At 42.3% G+C, this 15,594-nt stretch overlaps 1 protein-coding gene across 1 annotated transcript in view; it reads right to left on the minus strand.

Moving 5' to 3' along the window:
• cacng2a (calcium channel, voltage-dependent, gamma subunit 2a) overlaps positions 1-15,594 on the minus strand; it is a 147,955-nt gene that overhangs the window by 47,660 nt on the left and 84,701 nt on the right. The window contains exon 2 of the mRNA XM_012851923.3: positions 5,274-5,357. Coding sequence (XP_012707377.1) covers positions 5,274-5,357 — 84 coding nt within the window. The remainder of the gene's footprint in view (positions 1-5,273; positions 5,358-15,594) is intronic.

Raw genomic sequence — 15,594 nt, forward strand, 5'->3', positions numbered from 1 at the left:
AGCAGCGGTGATATAATAACAAAAAGGTAATATTAGGAATTATGTATGTTTTTAAAAAATATAGAAACACCTAATATTCAACATTCGGTGGAGATTAGATCCTCATTCTCGATGCAACTGCTGACATTCTTCCTAATTTTTAGCTGATTGGGCTTTTACCTTACTTGATGAAGTGGACAGACTTAAATATTTGCCTCCTCAGGCCCGGCAACATGTGTTCCACGGACCCCCAACCCGTGGTTGGCGGACCCCCGGGTGTCCGGAGAACCCAGTTTGAGGGCCGCTGCCCTGAGGGATGGGTTAAATTGAGAAAACAAATTTTACTGGAATATACGTGGCAATGAGAATAAAGATAAAGATGAAGATGATCTATTTTGTGAAGTGCACTCATCCATCCAGCAGAGAAAGCCCTCCACAACATGATGCTCTCACCTCTGTAGTCCACAGCTGGGATGTTCTCAGGGCTCCAGGCCAAATCTAACAATTATTATGACCAACTACTTTGATTCTTTAAAAAAACTTAAGCTCTTTGTCTCTGGGAGTACTTGCTAACTTTAACCGGTGTTGTTACCAAACAGCTTCATGGTTGGTATGCCGCTTAGGCCTACAGAACCCATCATCCTCTGGGCTTTTTGTTTGCATTAATGTATGTAAAGAGTAAATTTGTGAATTTGAAGAAATTTGAATTTGAAACGTGTTCTCATAATTCAAACATTTAGTAAATAGAAACCATTTTGGTTATCCTGACTGTCCTAAAATAGACAGACGACAGAAAGCACCAAAAATACACGTGGTCCGTCACGCTCAGCGCCTCTGGAAGGATGAAGGTCTGGTCCGTCTTTCACGGTGGAGATAAACTCCTCCCATCAGTTCATCCAGGTCTTTACTCCAGTCCGTTTATCTGTAATAAATGGCTTTTTATTTAAATGCCAGACCTTCTTTTATGCTGTAATTGTAAAGTTTTAGAACTCAGAAACACATTTAAAGAATTGCTGTTGTACCCATTTATTTATTTTCATTCCAATTCAAATGACTTAAAGTCACAAACTATTGGATTTATTGGATTATGGCACTTTTGGATTTCATCATGCATAAATTCTGGTAAAGGAATGAATAAAATACAAAAAACTACATCCTAAACTTCAGACAACCGGAGCCACTGGGCCTCACCTGGCCTCACCTGGCCTCACCTGGCCTCACCTGGCCTCACCTGGCCTCTGTGCCTCCGTTACTGGTTGCAGTCCCATCACAGTATCAGTGGGTTGCATAACTGGGCGTTTTCTTTGCGTCTTTCATCTTCTCTCAGCTGCTTAGCGCCCAGCAGAGCAGCGGATGATGGAAGCTCCAACACGGCATGATCTAAAAACCCACTGGCGCTTCAGTGTGCCTCAGCTGGCTTATATAACCCAGCGTGGATATGCAGACTGCCTAGCTGCTGGGGGAGCTGAGCACACACGGCAGCTACTGCTCAGGGTTTCATGCATTTGTCGGCGTGAGCACGGCACGTCGGCCTTTGCGTGTGCAGCAGAATTAAGATAAGATAAGATAAGATAAGATAAGATAAGATAAGATAAGATAAGATAAGATAAGATAAGATAGTCTTTATTAATCCAGGTTTTTTTTCTGCTTTAACCGCATCATGGGAAATCTCTCTCCTCGACACGCTTCCTGACGACATCAGCGGCGTGGCTGGCCGATTTTGGGCCAGCGAGCTCCTCCGTGATGTCACTTCCGGCGGATCTTCACCTGAAGTGACATTTTGGTGTTGCGTAACCCTGGCCTGCATGCTGGAGCTGATTTTCTTTGTCTCTGTCCACCCAGAGGCGGCATCTACCTCCTCATTACGGATACACCAGGTGGGTCCGTGAGAAGGAAATTTGCACGTGTGACCGGGCGAGGTGCTGCATCCTCCCCTGACCTCATGGTGCACCCAAGAAACAACAACAAGAAGAAAAAGGAGAGTAATGCTGTGAATCATCATGGCTGCCATGAACGACTCTCGACATGCAGCAGTAAGGGGTGTGAGGGCGAAGAGACGGCGAGAAAGACAGCGATCAAGAGAGGCCTGACCCATATAAGAACGAGGCTGAAATATTTATGGATGTGAGTGTCCTAATTGGCAAGCCGCTGGGAGGAGCGCGGCCTTCTCCAACTGCGGCTTGCTAAGAGGTTAACCAACACTGGAAGAGCGCGGGTCTGAAGGCCGGATCATCGCGCCCTGACGGATGCCTCATTATGACTCCCGTCTTCCATGGCCACAGCTCTGGCGTAGTTAGAACCATTACCGGAGCTGTTATCATAACCCTTCTCCGTTGCACAGACGGACTGGAACAAGCGCTCAGAGCGCTGAGTCAAACGCAGCCTAATTGGCCGGCTTTATCTCCTGCCCTGGCACGCACGGCTCGGTCCTCCGAGGCCGTCCCCTGCAGTCAGGGACGATCAGACTGACGCGTTCCCGTCACCGACCGCTGCAGAAAGGCAGAAAGAGGTCTGAAGGGAATCAAGACGTTATCGAGTCATGTGACAGAGGCACGGCTGAAACGCACAGCGAGAGTCCAGGTATCTGCTCTGGATGCAGATACCTGGACTCTCACGCATGACACGACTTTTAGTTGTTTTCCGTCAAATATGATCAAATTGACATGTTTATCTTTCATTATGCTAACGAACACTTGCAGCCAAAATGGGCAGAAATGGAAAAATGGGAAAAAACGCCTTAAAACACGAGGTGACGGCAGCAATCGGCCTTTTTTACTGATCTGCTCTCTGCTCAGCTGCTCAAACTTCACGTTCTTTACGCAGGAAATCCACCACAGCCTGTAAGATAATCACCCCCCCCCCCCCTATGGTAACAGGTTGAGGTTTTATGTTTTGTCTGTTTTATTTAAAGAGGAGACAACTTGACCTAGAATCTTCCAGAAGTGAAGAAAGAGTCTCTCGTCCTTCTTTAGAAGCTCATTCATTTACAAGGATTTGTGTAAAAATAGTTTTATTAGTAAAATGGTTGTGAAACATGGGCTGTAGTTTTCACAAAGCAGCGCAGGTTCACCTGTGGACAGGTGGACAGGTTTGGTCACAAGTTCACAGGAGGAGGGAATATATTTGCAGACCTTTCAGCTAAATGATTCTTGTTTTTGGAAGATGAACTCCTGTGGGAATAAAGCTGTAATCTGAAACTTCTGACAAACTCGGCCGTCTTTAACAGGACAACAGCTTGGTGACTGCTGTCTCTGTCTGTGTGCTCCAGACACGCCTGTCTTTGTGGGGACCTGATATCGATAATCCGTTTCCATCTCCTCTTTCTTTTAACAGAGAGGAACAGGGAGATAAACCCTCAGCTCTTTTAACCTTTCTCTTTAATGTATAACCGATATAACAGCCGAATTTTTCATTTAAATATACACAACCGGTGATTTTGAGGCCTCACTTGCTTCAGTAATCAGATGTTCAAGACTCAACAATGACAAAGAAAGTGGTGAAATGGCCTCCAGGTAAGATTCAATGGCCAAAACTAAACTAAAATAAATAAAAAACATAACATAATATAAATAAAAATAACAGCACAAAGGCTCGCCTCACATTAACCAAAAAAAATCTTGATTATCCCCTAAGAGCACTTCAGAAAAAGCTCGTCTTCAGTTATGCATGGTGGTGGTAGTGTGATGGTCTGGGGACGTGTTGCTGTTTCACAACTTGGATGGATTTCAGCTCTGGAGCAGAAGAACCTTTAAGGAACATTTACGACCATCAGTTTGAGACTTTCAGCTCAAACACACGGATCCAAAGCACAGCAGCAAGGCCATTTCTGAAAGTTACCGACATAGAAATGCTCTGGCATAACCTTAAATAAACCGTTGATATGCTTCGTATGGAGATGAGCCAGACATTCAAAGCAAGATTCCTGCACCACTTTTTCACAAAACCTTGGCTCCTGTAGAAAAGCACGACCCTCTGGGTACGTTGAGCTACTTACTCATGTACCTACTTTGGCACCTTCTTCTGACTTTTGACGATGGGACAAGTGAATTTCTCCATTGTGAGATCAATAAAGCTTATCTTATCTTAGCTAAATTCTAAAATGTACCAAACAAAAGTAATGAATCATCAAATAACAAATAGATTTTCACCTTTGCAAGGATGAAGTTGGATAACAAATTAGCTGATCTTGACAAGGTAAGATTTTTTTTTCCAGCTATATTAAGGATTTATCATCTCTATATTTTGCTTGTTGTGCTGATATTGTCCTTTTTTCTTTACAGTTTTTTGTTTTTTTGTGTAATTGTAATTGCCTCTTTTGTCCTCTATAATTTTTAGTATCTCCTGCATATGAATGTTGCTGTATTAATAGCCATCCAATGTGTGAAGGAGAATCAGCCAAAATTCCTCCATTGGATGCAAAAGTTATCTCAAAGCTTTAGGGGTTAAATACATTTGGACACAGAGCCGTGAGAAGCTTTCCCCATTTATAAACCGCTTTTTGTTTAAGATTATCTTCCACATTCAAATCTTTGCGCGATGACTTGGAAAAAAGTCAGAAAACAAAAAGCAAACTACAGAAGGAATTTGTGAGGAGCAAATACTTTTACACAGCGCTGCGTGTGTCTCTGAATTATTTGGGTCACACAAAATGTACGAACTGGGTCAGTTGTGATATTCAGGCTGTAGGATCTGCAGATCGGTGCAGGACTCTGCTGTTCTTCACAAAAACACCAACTATTTAAATAATAATGAGAAACGTTTTATCTTAGAAGTAGTCATAACTGTACAAATCATGAAACAAAGACAATTTTACAGGAACAAACTACGGATCCAGAGACAGTCTTTCCAATGCAAAGATATTTTCTAATATGTCCTTGTAGCTAAGAAAAGAGCTGGCGTAACAGAGAAGCCGCCCTAAAAGCCAAAACTAAATCTGACCCCGCTATAGTGGCTGCAGTACTTCATGAGCCCAAAGTACCTGCTGTGATTTTAAGGATTTGTAAGCAAATGACTCCGACAAGCATCTCTTTCTTGCTTGCACAAAGGAAACGGGAGCAGAAATCGATGGGCTGTGTTTACAGGGTACACAGCTGACTGTAACGCTGCACGTTATGTTACACACAGCCGAGCAGTAAAAACAGATGAGCTGCTTGGCGAGGCTGGGTCTGGCCGGCACCGCGCTAAAAGCAGGCAGAGACAGAAGTGACGGCTGGGCCAGGAGCAAAGTGGCCGTCTGAGCAAACCCAGGAAAAATGCTAATAAATGGCACAGACATAAAAACGGCTGTTACTCACGTAAGAAGTACTCGGATGGGTCTGCTTCGTAATCCGTTTCCTCGGGAAAGTGGTCTATCTGTTTACACATTCCTTTGAAGTTTCCTGGAAGGGGAACAAAAAGAAAAGTTCAAGGCAGTTAGCGACGACGAGGAGAACAGTCGACTTTCGTTTTACAAGCTGGAAGAAGAATGGACAGAGGAAGACTGGCTGGTTAATTAAAAACACAGATATTCATTAATATGTTCGTTAATCTGTCTCCACCTGACTCTATCTTCTGCATTTTCGTCTCTCATCACCAGCGACCTTCATGTCCCGCTTCACTCCATCCATAAACCTCTTTGGTTTTCCTCTAGGCGTCCCGCTCCAGCCTCAGCATCCTACCCACGTCTTCCCTATCCGCCTCTAAACATGTCCAAGCCATCTCAGTCGGGCCTAGATTCGCTTGAAAGAACTCCCAGAAGAGGAATTCATCAGGATTTAATTTGCCGTTTTCTTCCAATGTTTGGTTCTGTGAGGAGATTAGCGCGGATTCTGCCCGTTCCCTTCCTGCCTGTAGGAGGATTTAGTCTCATCATTTGAGTAATATTTGCCAATTGCTGTAATGGCCGGCACAGATTGTATCAAAGCAGCTAATATCAGAGGCTCTGTGTTCGGCGTGGACCTGCAGCAGTTGGCGGCCTGTAAACAAGAGCGGAGCAGCTGGTGCGACCTGGAGCCGCTCCAGCTGCTGTGCACGGGGAAGCTCGTCTCTCAGCGTCTCTCAGCGCTCGCTCACTTTGCCTGACACCATCCCTCTCTGCCGGCTCTCTCCTCTGAGGAGGTCTGACTCTGAGGAGGCCACTCTAGGTGGCGTTGGCAGGGGGAGGCGTCCGTAAGGCGGCCATTACGGCGACCTGGCGCTCCAGCAGCAGCGAGCAGGGACATACGGGCCGTTTGATTGGACCAGATTAGCGTTTCATTCACTTTTTCATCTCCTCTCTCTAATTAGGGGAACAGGTGTTGGCCACCACGGCTCCAGGTGTTGCAGGTGAGGTTTTGGCAGCGGGGCCCGATGGAGCCAGCGGCATGCGCTTTCTACTGAATGATCCAACGTGGGGGGGGGGGCTCAGAAATAAGAGAGTGTGACAGCAGAAATAATCAGCGTAAAGTGCTGGTGAAGATTCTCACTCATCCAGGTCAGGATCATTCCAAAAAAAGTTAAAATCAAAACAACTGGACTTTTTTCTGAAGTTTGAAGACGTTTCACTTCCTATCCAGAAAACTTTCTCAATTCAAATGTCTGGAGAAGTGTGGAGCTCCAAGCTTTATAATATTGCCCAAACAAAGGCCTTGTTTTGGTCTAGACAACATGCAAATTATTAAAATTATTAAAATGCAAAGGGGTGGACCAGTTTCGATTTAATTTGCATATTATCTAAGCCAAAACAAGGCCTTCTTACGCAATAATATAAAGCTTGGAGCTCCACACTTCTCCAGACATGGAAACATGTAAAAAGCTGCTTAGCAATTCTAAGAATGGTTTCATTGCTGACATCACAATAAAGATTTTTCAGTGATTATTAAGAAAGATGTAAAATATTCATATCATGCACTTTTCTTTTTGAATGCATATTACATTGTTTTATTAGCCTTTTAGAGATACAGGCTTTATTTTCTGTCAGAAACAAACTTCTTGGTTGAACTGAAATCATTTTACACTTAAATCTGCCATTAGTGTAATATTACATTTGTTTTTGTATTAGTATTCCTGGCTGACTCCCTTCCACTCTTGAGATGATGTAAGATTTTCTTAAAAGCAGATGTTAATATTTCTACCATGAACAGGCGACGCGTCAGAGTTAGTTTATGGAGTAAAAACTTTTGCTTAAAAAAAAAAATGTTTTTTAGTTGCACTAATCTCCAAGATAAACATGACTTTGTTTACATCTGAGTCTCAAGATTTTATCAAACTAAGCTTCGGCTTGGTACAGGTGCAAATAACTTGCATTTAACTGTTTTGAACTGTTTTAAAAATGCTTGAAAATGTAGTTGAAATGAAGCTGAAGCGCGAGTTCAATTGAAGAAACTCATCGCCTGCCTCCATTCAGAGTCCGATCCACCTCTGATGTGAGCCAGTCAGCTACGAACCGCACCTCCATGAAGCCAATCAGCATCCCGCGCTCATCTTAAAAGCAACTTCAGCAAGAGTTCTGATGAAAATCAACAAGAGGGATCATATTTCTCCAATTTTAGCTTCCCTTCATTGGCTTCCTGTTAAATCAAGAATAGAATTTAAAATTCTTCTTCTAACGTATAAAGCCCTTAATAATCAAGCTCCATCATATATCAGAGCTCTGATTACCCCGTATGTTCCTAACAGAGCACTTCGCTCTCAGACTGCAGGTCTGCTGGTGGTTCCTAGAGTCTCTAAAAGTAGAATGGGAGGCAGATCCTTTAGCTATCAGGCTCCTCTCCTGTGGAACCAACTCCCAGTTTTGGTCCGTGAGGCAGACACCCCGTCTACTTTTAAGACTAGGCTTAAAACTTTTCTTTTTGACAAAAATTATAACTAGTGACTCATGTTACTCTCAGCTACCTTTATAGTTTTACTGCTATAGGCTTAGGTTACTGGAGTATATCAGGATCTAATTTTCTCACTCTATTGAGTTCTACTGTTCTTCAATTATGCATTATGTGTTGTCATTTCTGCTTTAACTTTTTGTTCTCTCTCTTTTCTCTTCATAGTAGGTACACCTGGTCTGGCGTTCTGTTAACTGTGACATCATCCAGAGAAGACGGCTCACCCGCTACTACCATCTAATGTAGAACAGATTACTAGATCAATGTGTGCTTCTGTGCTTTTTTGTTTCTCTTGTTGTGTCTCTGTTCTGTCTTCTGTAACCCCAGTCGGTCGAGGCAGATGACCGTTCATACTGAGCCCGGTTCTGCCGGAGGTTTTTTTTCCAGTTAATGGGTGGTTTTTCTTCCCACTGTCGCTTCATGCTTGCTTAGTATGAGGGATTGCAGCAAAGCCATGTACAATGCAGATGACTCTCCCTGTGGCTCTACGCTTCCCCAGGAGTGAATGCTGCTTGTTGGGACTTTGATGCAATCAACTGGTTTCCTTATATAGGACATTTTTGACCAATCTGTATAATCTGACCCAATCTGTATAATATGATTGAACTTGACTTTGCAAAGTGCCTTGAGATGACATGTTTCATGATTTAGCGCTATATAAATAAAATTGAATTGAATTGAATTGAACTTCAAATCCACGTCTCAGCCTGCTAACCAGCAAGCAAACAGCATTGCATCATGTCTGATTTCGAATCAGATGTCCGATTCAACCCACCCCCAACCCCTTCTCCACCATCATAGCTGAGTTCATCTAGCTTCCAAGACGTTCCTCCATCCTCAACCCATCAGAGTGTTTTCTCCCTTCAGTCTTCAGCACTCCCTATCGCCTGTTATTGGTCCGGCAGAAGACCACCATGTTGGGCCCGGTTCTGCCAGAGGTTTCTTCCCAAAGGGGAGTTTTTCCTCTCCACAGTCGCTTCAAGCTTGCTCATCATGGACAGTTCATGCAAACCTGTGTTTATCAAGTTGGACATCTATCTTAAACAGATCATCATATGGACTGAACAAACTTCTTCTATCTCCACTCCACCACCAGTTTCAGACCTGGGGGGAACATCCCTGTTCTCATACATCTACTTATGCATATTAAAGTATAATTCAGCATTAATGTTCCTGCCGAGGTCTGAGCGCCAAAGACTTAAAATATTGTGTCAATAAAATCCTTCTAATTGCCATTTCTTTCTCTGTGAGTTTTTCAGATTGAACTTGTTTTTTTTTTTTTACCTGTACACAAGGCCCATACAGTATTTTAACTCTCACTGGTGCACTTTCTCTCTTTACTTTTGTGCAAAAAGTCACTGGCATCCAAAGATGACATGTACAGTTTATTCACACATGAAATTAAAGAAAAAATAAAGAATGAAATGAGCAAAAATAAAACCAAACGACTCTTCTACTTTACAGAGTGTAAGGTAACTCAGAAGCTGATTGTGCAATCAAATGAGAAACCTTTCTGGACAAATTCAGCACTAAATCCCATGACAATATTTTACTGAAATAAACACAAAAGAAGCCTGAGCCTTCTGTGTAAAATAATTAAATAACGAAAAACTGAAAGTTTCCACATGAAAACATCCATTGATGTCTAAATGTTGTTAAAAGTTGCCAAGGATGAGTAAGCCAAGAGAACTGAGCCCAATCTGTCTGGGATTTATAAAGAAAATACTTATTTTTCTGGGCTAAATGAGGACAACGACTGGAAATTACTGCACATGGATGTCCAGGTGTTTGAAAGTGGAGCCAACATGAATTCTAGCAGAAAAGTTTCCCATCTAAATGTTTATAAGAGGTTGTTGTTGCTTTAGTTTATTTCACAGATTCCTCATCATACTAACATTAACATCCTAAAATCTCCCAGCCAAGGATGTTCCAACATGGAGGCAATTCACCTCCTAACAGCCTTGGAACACAATGCTAAAAACAACACCATTAATGAAAGCTATTCATTTGATTACAAAAATTATCTGTCTGAAAAGTTGCCACGTGGCAGAGATCAATAAACAGGCGAAGCTGTTTTCTAACTTCCTTTAGCGACCTGCTGTGCTGCAGCGCTAAGAATTGAGTTCTGTCCATAATTAAATGTAAAACCATTGTTTACATTTCTGCTTCAGATGCAAAAACACAGTAAAGAAACAACAGAAGTAATCAGTCCCTAAACAATCTTGTGTCCATTAAACAATGATTAATGGGAGTTTAAAGATGATCATTTTCTAATATCATACTTTCAAGCTGCTTTCTTAATTTTATGCATTTAATTTGATAAAAACAGAGCTGTAACTTCTTCTGTTTCAAATAACAATAAACATATATTTTAAATAGCTTCTGCTGCAGCGTGAACATTAGCTTAGATTTCTGTCTTCATCTATAGGCTTCGTACCTTTTCACTTCTTCCACTCCATTTTATACCATTCCACATTTTCATTCTGGTGAACAAACAGTTTTGTATTGAATTTAAATCCATAAAACTATCAGAAACCTTTTTATTGTTCTCTTTTCACCTAAATCAAGTTTCAGATCCATGTTTTGCCAGTTCACTAAAAGAAATTACAAATTATTTGCCTTAAAGGTATACTATGCAACCGGGGTTGATTTTCCAGCGAGGCTCCCCCCAGAGGGTGAAAGTAAAAGTGCACTGTCGTAAAGATGCTCAGCTGTTCTGGTTTCTCCATCAAGCCAGGCACGGTTGTTTTGAGCTTAGCAGACAGGCGAACGCAACGAAAAGTGGAAAAAACGGCAGTACAAACAATGACTAACACAGTGAAGGTATGAACATCAGGGTTTCCCGCAGCGCTATATTGGTGAGGCGGCCACCTCGCCAAACTCACGCTTCACCTCGCCAATATTCAAAAATAATAATAATAATAATAAAAAAAAACTCGATATGCTTGCACGTTTATTTGACGTTAACACGCGGTTCTTTGTTGTTGCTTTTGCGCGTGCTTATAGTGAATGGCAGGGAAAAAACACATGGAGTTCTCGCCGTAAAGCAAGACCGACTCTCGCGATGCACAGACTTCTGTGTGTGCGGGCCGTGAGCTCTTGCAATTGCAAGTACGGTATTTCCCCCACAGACCCCCAGGACGGCCGAGAAAACCTTTGTTCGACCTGAAATGACTCATTTAATCATCCAAAACGGTATGGAACACATTAATTAACTGAAAAATGTTGCATAGTATGCCTTTAATATAACCAAGATAACTTTAATGACCATCTTCTAGTAGGCATTAGTGATTAGCATCATAATATCCACATTTGCTCACAGTAGACTAAAAGTAAAATATAAAAAATCTTTAAATTGAAGTTGGTCTGAAACGTCCCGTTGCACAAACTAACACCAAGGACAAAAAGTGCAACGCTAAAAAATTGCAAAGTACAAATTGACCAGCACCCTCATCTGTGATGACGCAGCATTATTTTCAACCTGTTCACACAAACACACAAAAAAACTCAAAATAAACATCAAACAGTTGAAAATCAAACTTGTGACTTTTGAAGAATGATGTGTTGGAGTTTTAAACTGATCGTTTTCCTCATAGTTGTGCTGCACCGCTGATGCTTGTTTGCCGATTGGTACAATTAGCGCAGTCATCAAAAAACAAAAACATTTCAGTTAAAAATCCTGCTTAAAAAATGAAATAAAGCTGCCTGGTTTATTTGCAGCGATGGCTAACGGGAGTCTTAAACAGTTACTTTTCTATGTTCTTGTCGAAGCTAGCTGTGCTGCAGGTCTTCTTCTAGTTTTATGAGATCATTTTTAGGGACACTTTTCTCCTATGACAGTGCTACAGCTACTTTTCTGTTAGCATCTTTCCACAACATTATTTGCTGATGACGCCCTCGTCTTTATGGTAATGCCTAACGTCTTTGCCTACCATCCAGCACGGTTGGGTGTTTATGCTGGAATTTCAGAAGACAGGACCAATTTTGTCTCTAAACGTTTTGTACACTGCACGATACTCAAGTCTGAGCAGCTCAGAAAATGTGCTGATTTGTCTTATTTCTTTAGTTTAAAAATAAAACAAACAAAAACAGAACAATTTTGGTTTTGCACCCATACAATATATTATCTAGCATTAAATATTGCAACGTTTTTTTTTCCAACACTTATTTCCAAACAAGCGTGGGAATCTCTCTACCCTTATTCCCACTAATCCCTCTTAGACCCGATCCATTGTACTGTGCGACTTATTTTTCCTACTGACTCAGGTTTGGCACCTAATCAGAAAAACATTGATTTCCTTCAACAGGTTCTGTGGCAAAAAGGGGAGAATTTTATGGAGTAGGGTAGGGAAAGATAATGGCAGGAAGAGCAGGTAACTGAAAGGCTTTGAAGGACAGGGAGCAGAAAGACGGGGCGGGCGGTGGAATACATCAGTTTTAAGTGGTACAGTAACTGCTGAGCCGTGAAAAAGCCCTCCAGAGTTTAACAGAGCTGCACACTTTTTGAACTCGATGCTCTGATAGAAGTTGTTCTTTCAGACTGGAGATTAGTGTCGGGTTCTCCGTAATCAGCTGGAAGGGGAACGCTGAATCTTACTCAAAATAAAGGCACATAATCCTCTAAAGCTTTTGTTCGTGACCCATTGCACGGCAGCTTTCAGAAGAGAGCGGCTGCACACGGAAGGTATAACCCCGCCGCGCCGCCTTCTACCTGAGGCTGCTGCTGAAAATAACAAGACGTTCGTCTGAAACAAAGTACACACTTTTGGTTCCTCTCAGAGTATATTTCTCAGGAAGATGACTTGTGTTTACATACGACTACATTACGCAGTCCCAGTGGAGCTGTCTGGGCAAACTATCAGCAGCAGCAGCAGCAACCCACAGTGTGTCCTAATAACGTTGTCGAGTGGGTGGAAAATCTGGTTTGCAGCTGGCCCAACCATCAGCAGTTGCACAATGTGTAATAGCCAGGGTCCTGTTGGGGGGGGCACTTCAATTAACATGTTGAAAAGATTTATATGACACTTAGCTGCTATAAATGTTCTGTGTGTTGCAATACATGTAAACTCAGCATGCTGCCAAATGTATCATAAAGGTTATTTCCGCTCAGAGTGGTCACAACGTGATTGTCAGTGCAGATATTTGACAAGCGTTGGGTCATTAAAAGCTCCGACATGAAAACTGCTCCTAATTGCACGAGGTTTGCAGCAGGTTGAATCAGCTACTATTGGAAAAGAAACATCTCTAGGAGAGATTTCAATCAACCAAATCACTCAAAAACGTGCGTTTGGTGATTAAAGCAAAGGAGTGAAAAGAGTGTAGTCAAGCTGGACACCATGCAGACCAGATGAAGCTGCACATTGTTGTCATTAAAGAATATGGAGCTGGTGTAATGAGGCTCTGAAAAAAAAAAAAAAAAAAAAAAACTAGTGCTGGTTTGTTGAAAAAGCCAGCCAGCTGATGTGTAAAGTGTTAGGATGAAATATCTTTGGCCAAAAAGTTTTATATGAGCAGGACTCATGCTGGAAAGCAGTATTTCACAATATGCTAGAAATACTGTGAGAAACGATGGATATTCATTTTAGAAATAAAAAAGTATCTTAGAGCTCATCTGAGACGTTCTTTCCATCGTCTTTTATTTTTCAGAGATCTGGTCCGGGAGGAAAACGTAAGCATCCTTCTCCTCAGCCACGCGCTTTGGTTCCTTATGGCGGAGCCGATGCTATTCTCAAGTAAAAAGGCAAATTGTCCCTTCAGCGAGTTCTGGCTGTGCCCAGAAAATCCCCAAAGAGAGACATCCAAGATCTAGACACCCAGGAGCAATCTTGATCAGATGCTTTACTCCTGTAAAGGTACGTTCACATCGGACGCTAACGAGGAGAAGGTTCCGCGTTGATCGCCTGCCGCTGGACGCTTGACATTTCGTCTCTCTCTCGCAAACAATTCAGACTGACAATGCAGCAAAGTTTCACCCTGCTCACTTCACCGTGTCATAAAATAGTCCACAAACTGTGAACGTACCTTTAGACCATTGTCACCTGAAGCTGGTATTAGGCTTTAAGCAGCAGATATGCCTATAGATGCATATTTTACACATACCCAGCAGTGTACCGTATGAATTGTGCAGCCATATAGCGGTCATAGTCCAAATGACTTCCAGTTTTGGATTTTAAAATAGTCTACAAAGCTGAAATTGGAAAATTTGTTTGGTTTCTCGCGTTCCCAACTTTGCTAATTTGCATCAAAACCTTGAACAAATGTTGTTCTCTTGGTCTTGAATTATAACTGATGTGTCAAAGCTCTGCTCCCCTATAACACACCAGAACCTAGTATTTCAGGCAAAGCCATCTCTCCGGAGGAAGATGCAGAAACGTCTCCAGGTATAGCAGAGTATCATTCCGACTTTTTTCTTTCTAAATGGATAGGACTCAGCTGAGGCAGTTTGGGCCGGTAATCTGTGTGGATTTATACAATAGCGGCTAGTCTCCAGGTAATTCATTGCACTGAAAGTCCTCCAGAGAAGGCCACCCTCAGATTCAGGTCTGCTACTTGACAACACAGTAAATAATATAAAACAACAGCCTTAGAAGAAAAACACAACAACATTTCATGCATCTGAAAAGATAGGAGAGAAACTTGTGCTAAAATGTTGAGTCTCTTACCAAACAGGCCTCATGTGGATGTGCTGGCTTACCAAAGAGCCCTGGCTGGCACAGAGCCACAGCAGAAGCCCTCAGACTCTTAGCTAGAGGCCGATCGTGTGTTTGGGGGAGCTTTCGTCAACCCTAGTCACCACATGTTAATGTGGCCCCCTGTAGTTATAACCAACTACACGCTAGCCCCCTGCATCCCCTCCTGTCCTCTGCAGCCATAAAGCACTTCATTACCACGGGCCCGCAGAGACACAGGGGCACTCAAGAGTGGAGTGCAGCAAAGAGGAGGCTTGTTGTGGCAAGGAGAAAGAGGGCGTTGAAGATTTATAGTCGCACAACACGGCAAGGCTCTGGATCCAGTCCTGAGGGAGCAGGGTTTATCTGGTCAGCTCATTCTCAGGCTCCTGTGGCACAGACACAAACCACGAGGCTCCACTGTTCATGGCCACGTAGCTCCTTATTGGTGTTGCTGAGAAAAACGGAGCGTGTGTTCACATGGAGGTGGAGAGTTTTGGTCCAGCTCCAGCTCAGACCAAGCTTTCTGCTTAAACGCTCTAAGCTTAAGGTGCTGTCTGGTTAAAAGAGGTCTGCAATGCAGTTTATACGACTGATACTGCAGGCATGTCCCCCGGCCTCTGGTTATTAAACAAGAGCAAGAACAGCAATGCCTCTGCTATGAGCTTTCTGTGGGAAAGAAAGATTTTTTTGGCCTGTTGCGTGTGAGTTTCTGTCTCTTTTGAGGCAGCTACACTTCAAGAAGATGGAACGTCTGTTGTAGTTTATTGGCCTCTTAAAGTATCTTTTTTTTACTAAGTAACTTTATGGCTTATCTCGAATGACAGGACTGAGTTATGCAGCATTTCATTTGAAATCAGAATATTTTATCTTGAAATCTGCTCCAATAGTCCTCTTGAGTTAGAATAGGGAACTGGAAATTAGGCTCCCACTAATCGACTAACTAACTTAAATGTTTCAGGCCATCAAACAAATGTTAGTATAGGATAAAGTCAATGATTATGTCATTCATTAAGGGACAAAAGCTTCCCAAATGAACCTGCTTCTCTGGGAAAAAGCAATTGCCCTCCTTGTTAAATCATAAATTACCTGTTATTAAACTACATTTTTTT

Source organism: Fundulus heteroclitus, chromosome 16, assembly GCF_011125445.2.
Source record: "Fundulus heteroclitus isolate FHET01 chromosome 16, MU-UCD_Fhet_4.1, whole genome shotgun sequence".
In the NCBI taxonomy this organism is placed as follows: domain Eukaryota; kingdom Metazoa; phylum Chordata; class Actinopteri; order Cyprinodontiformes; family Fundulidae; genus Fundulus; species Fundulus heteroclitus.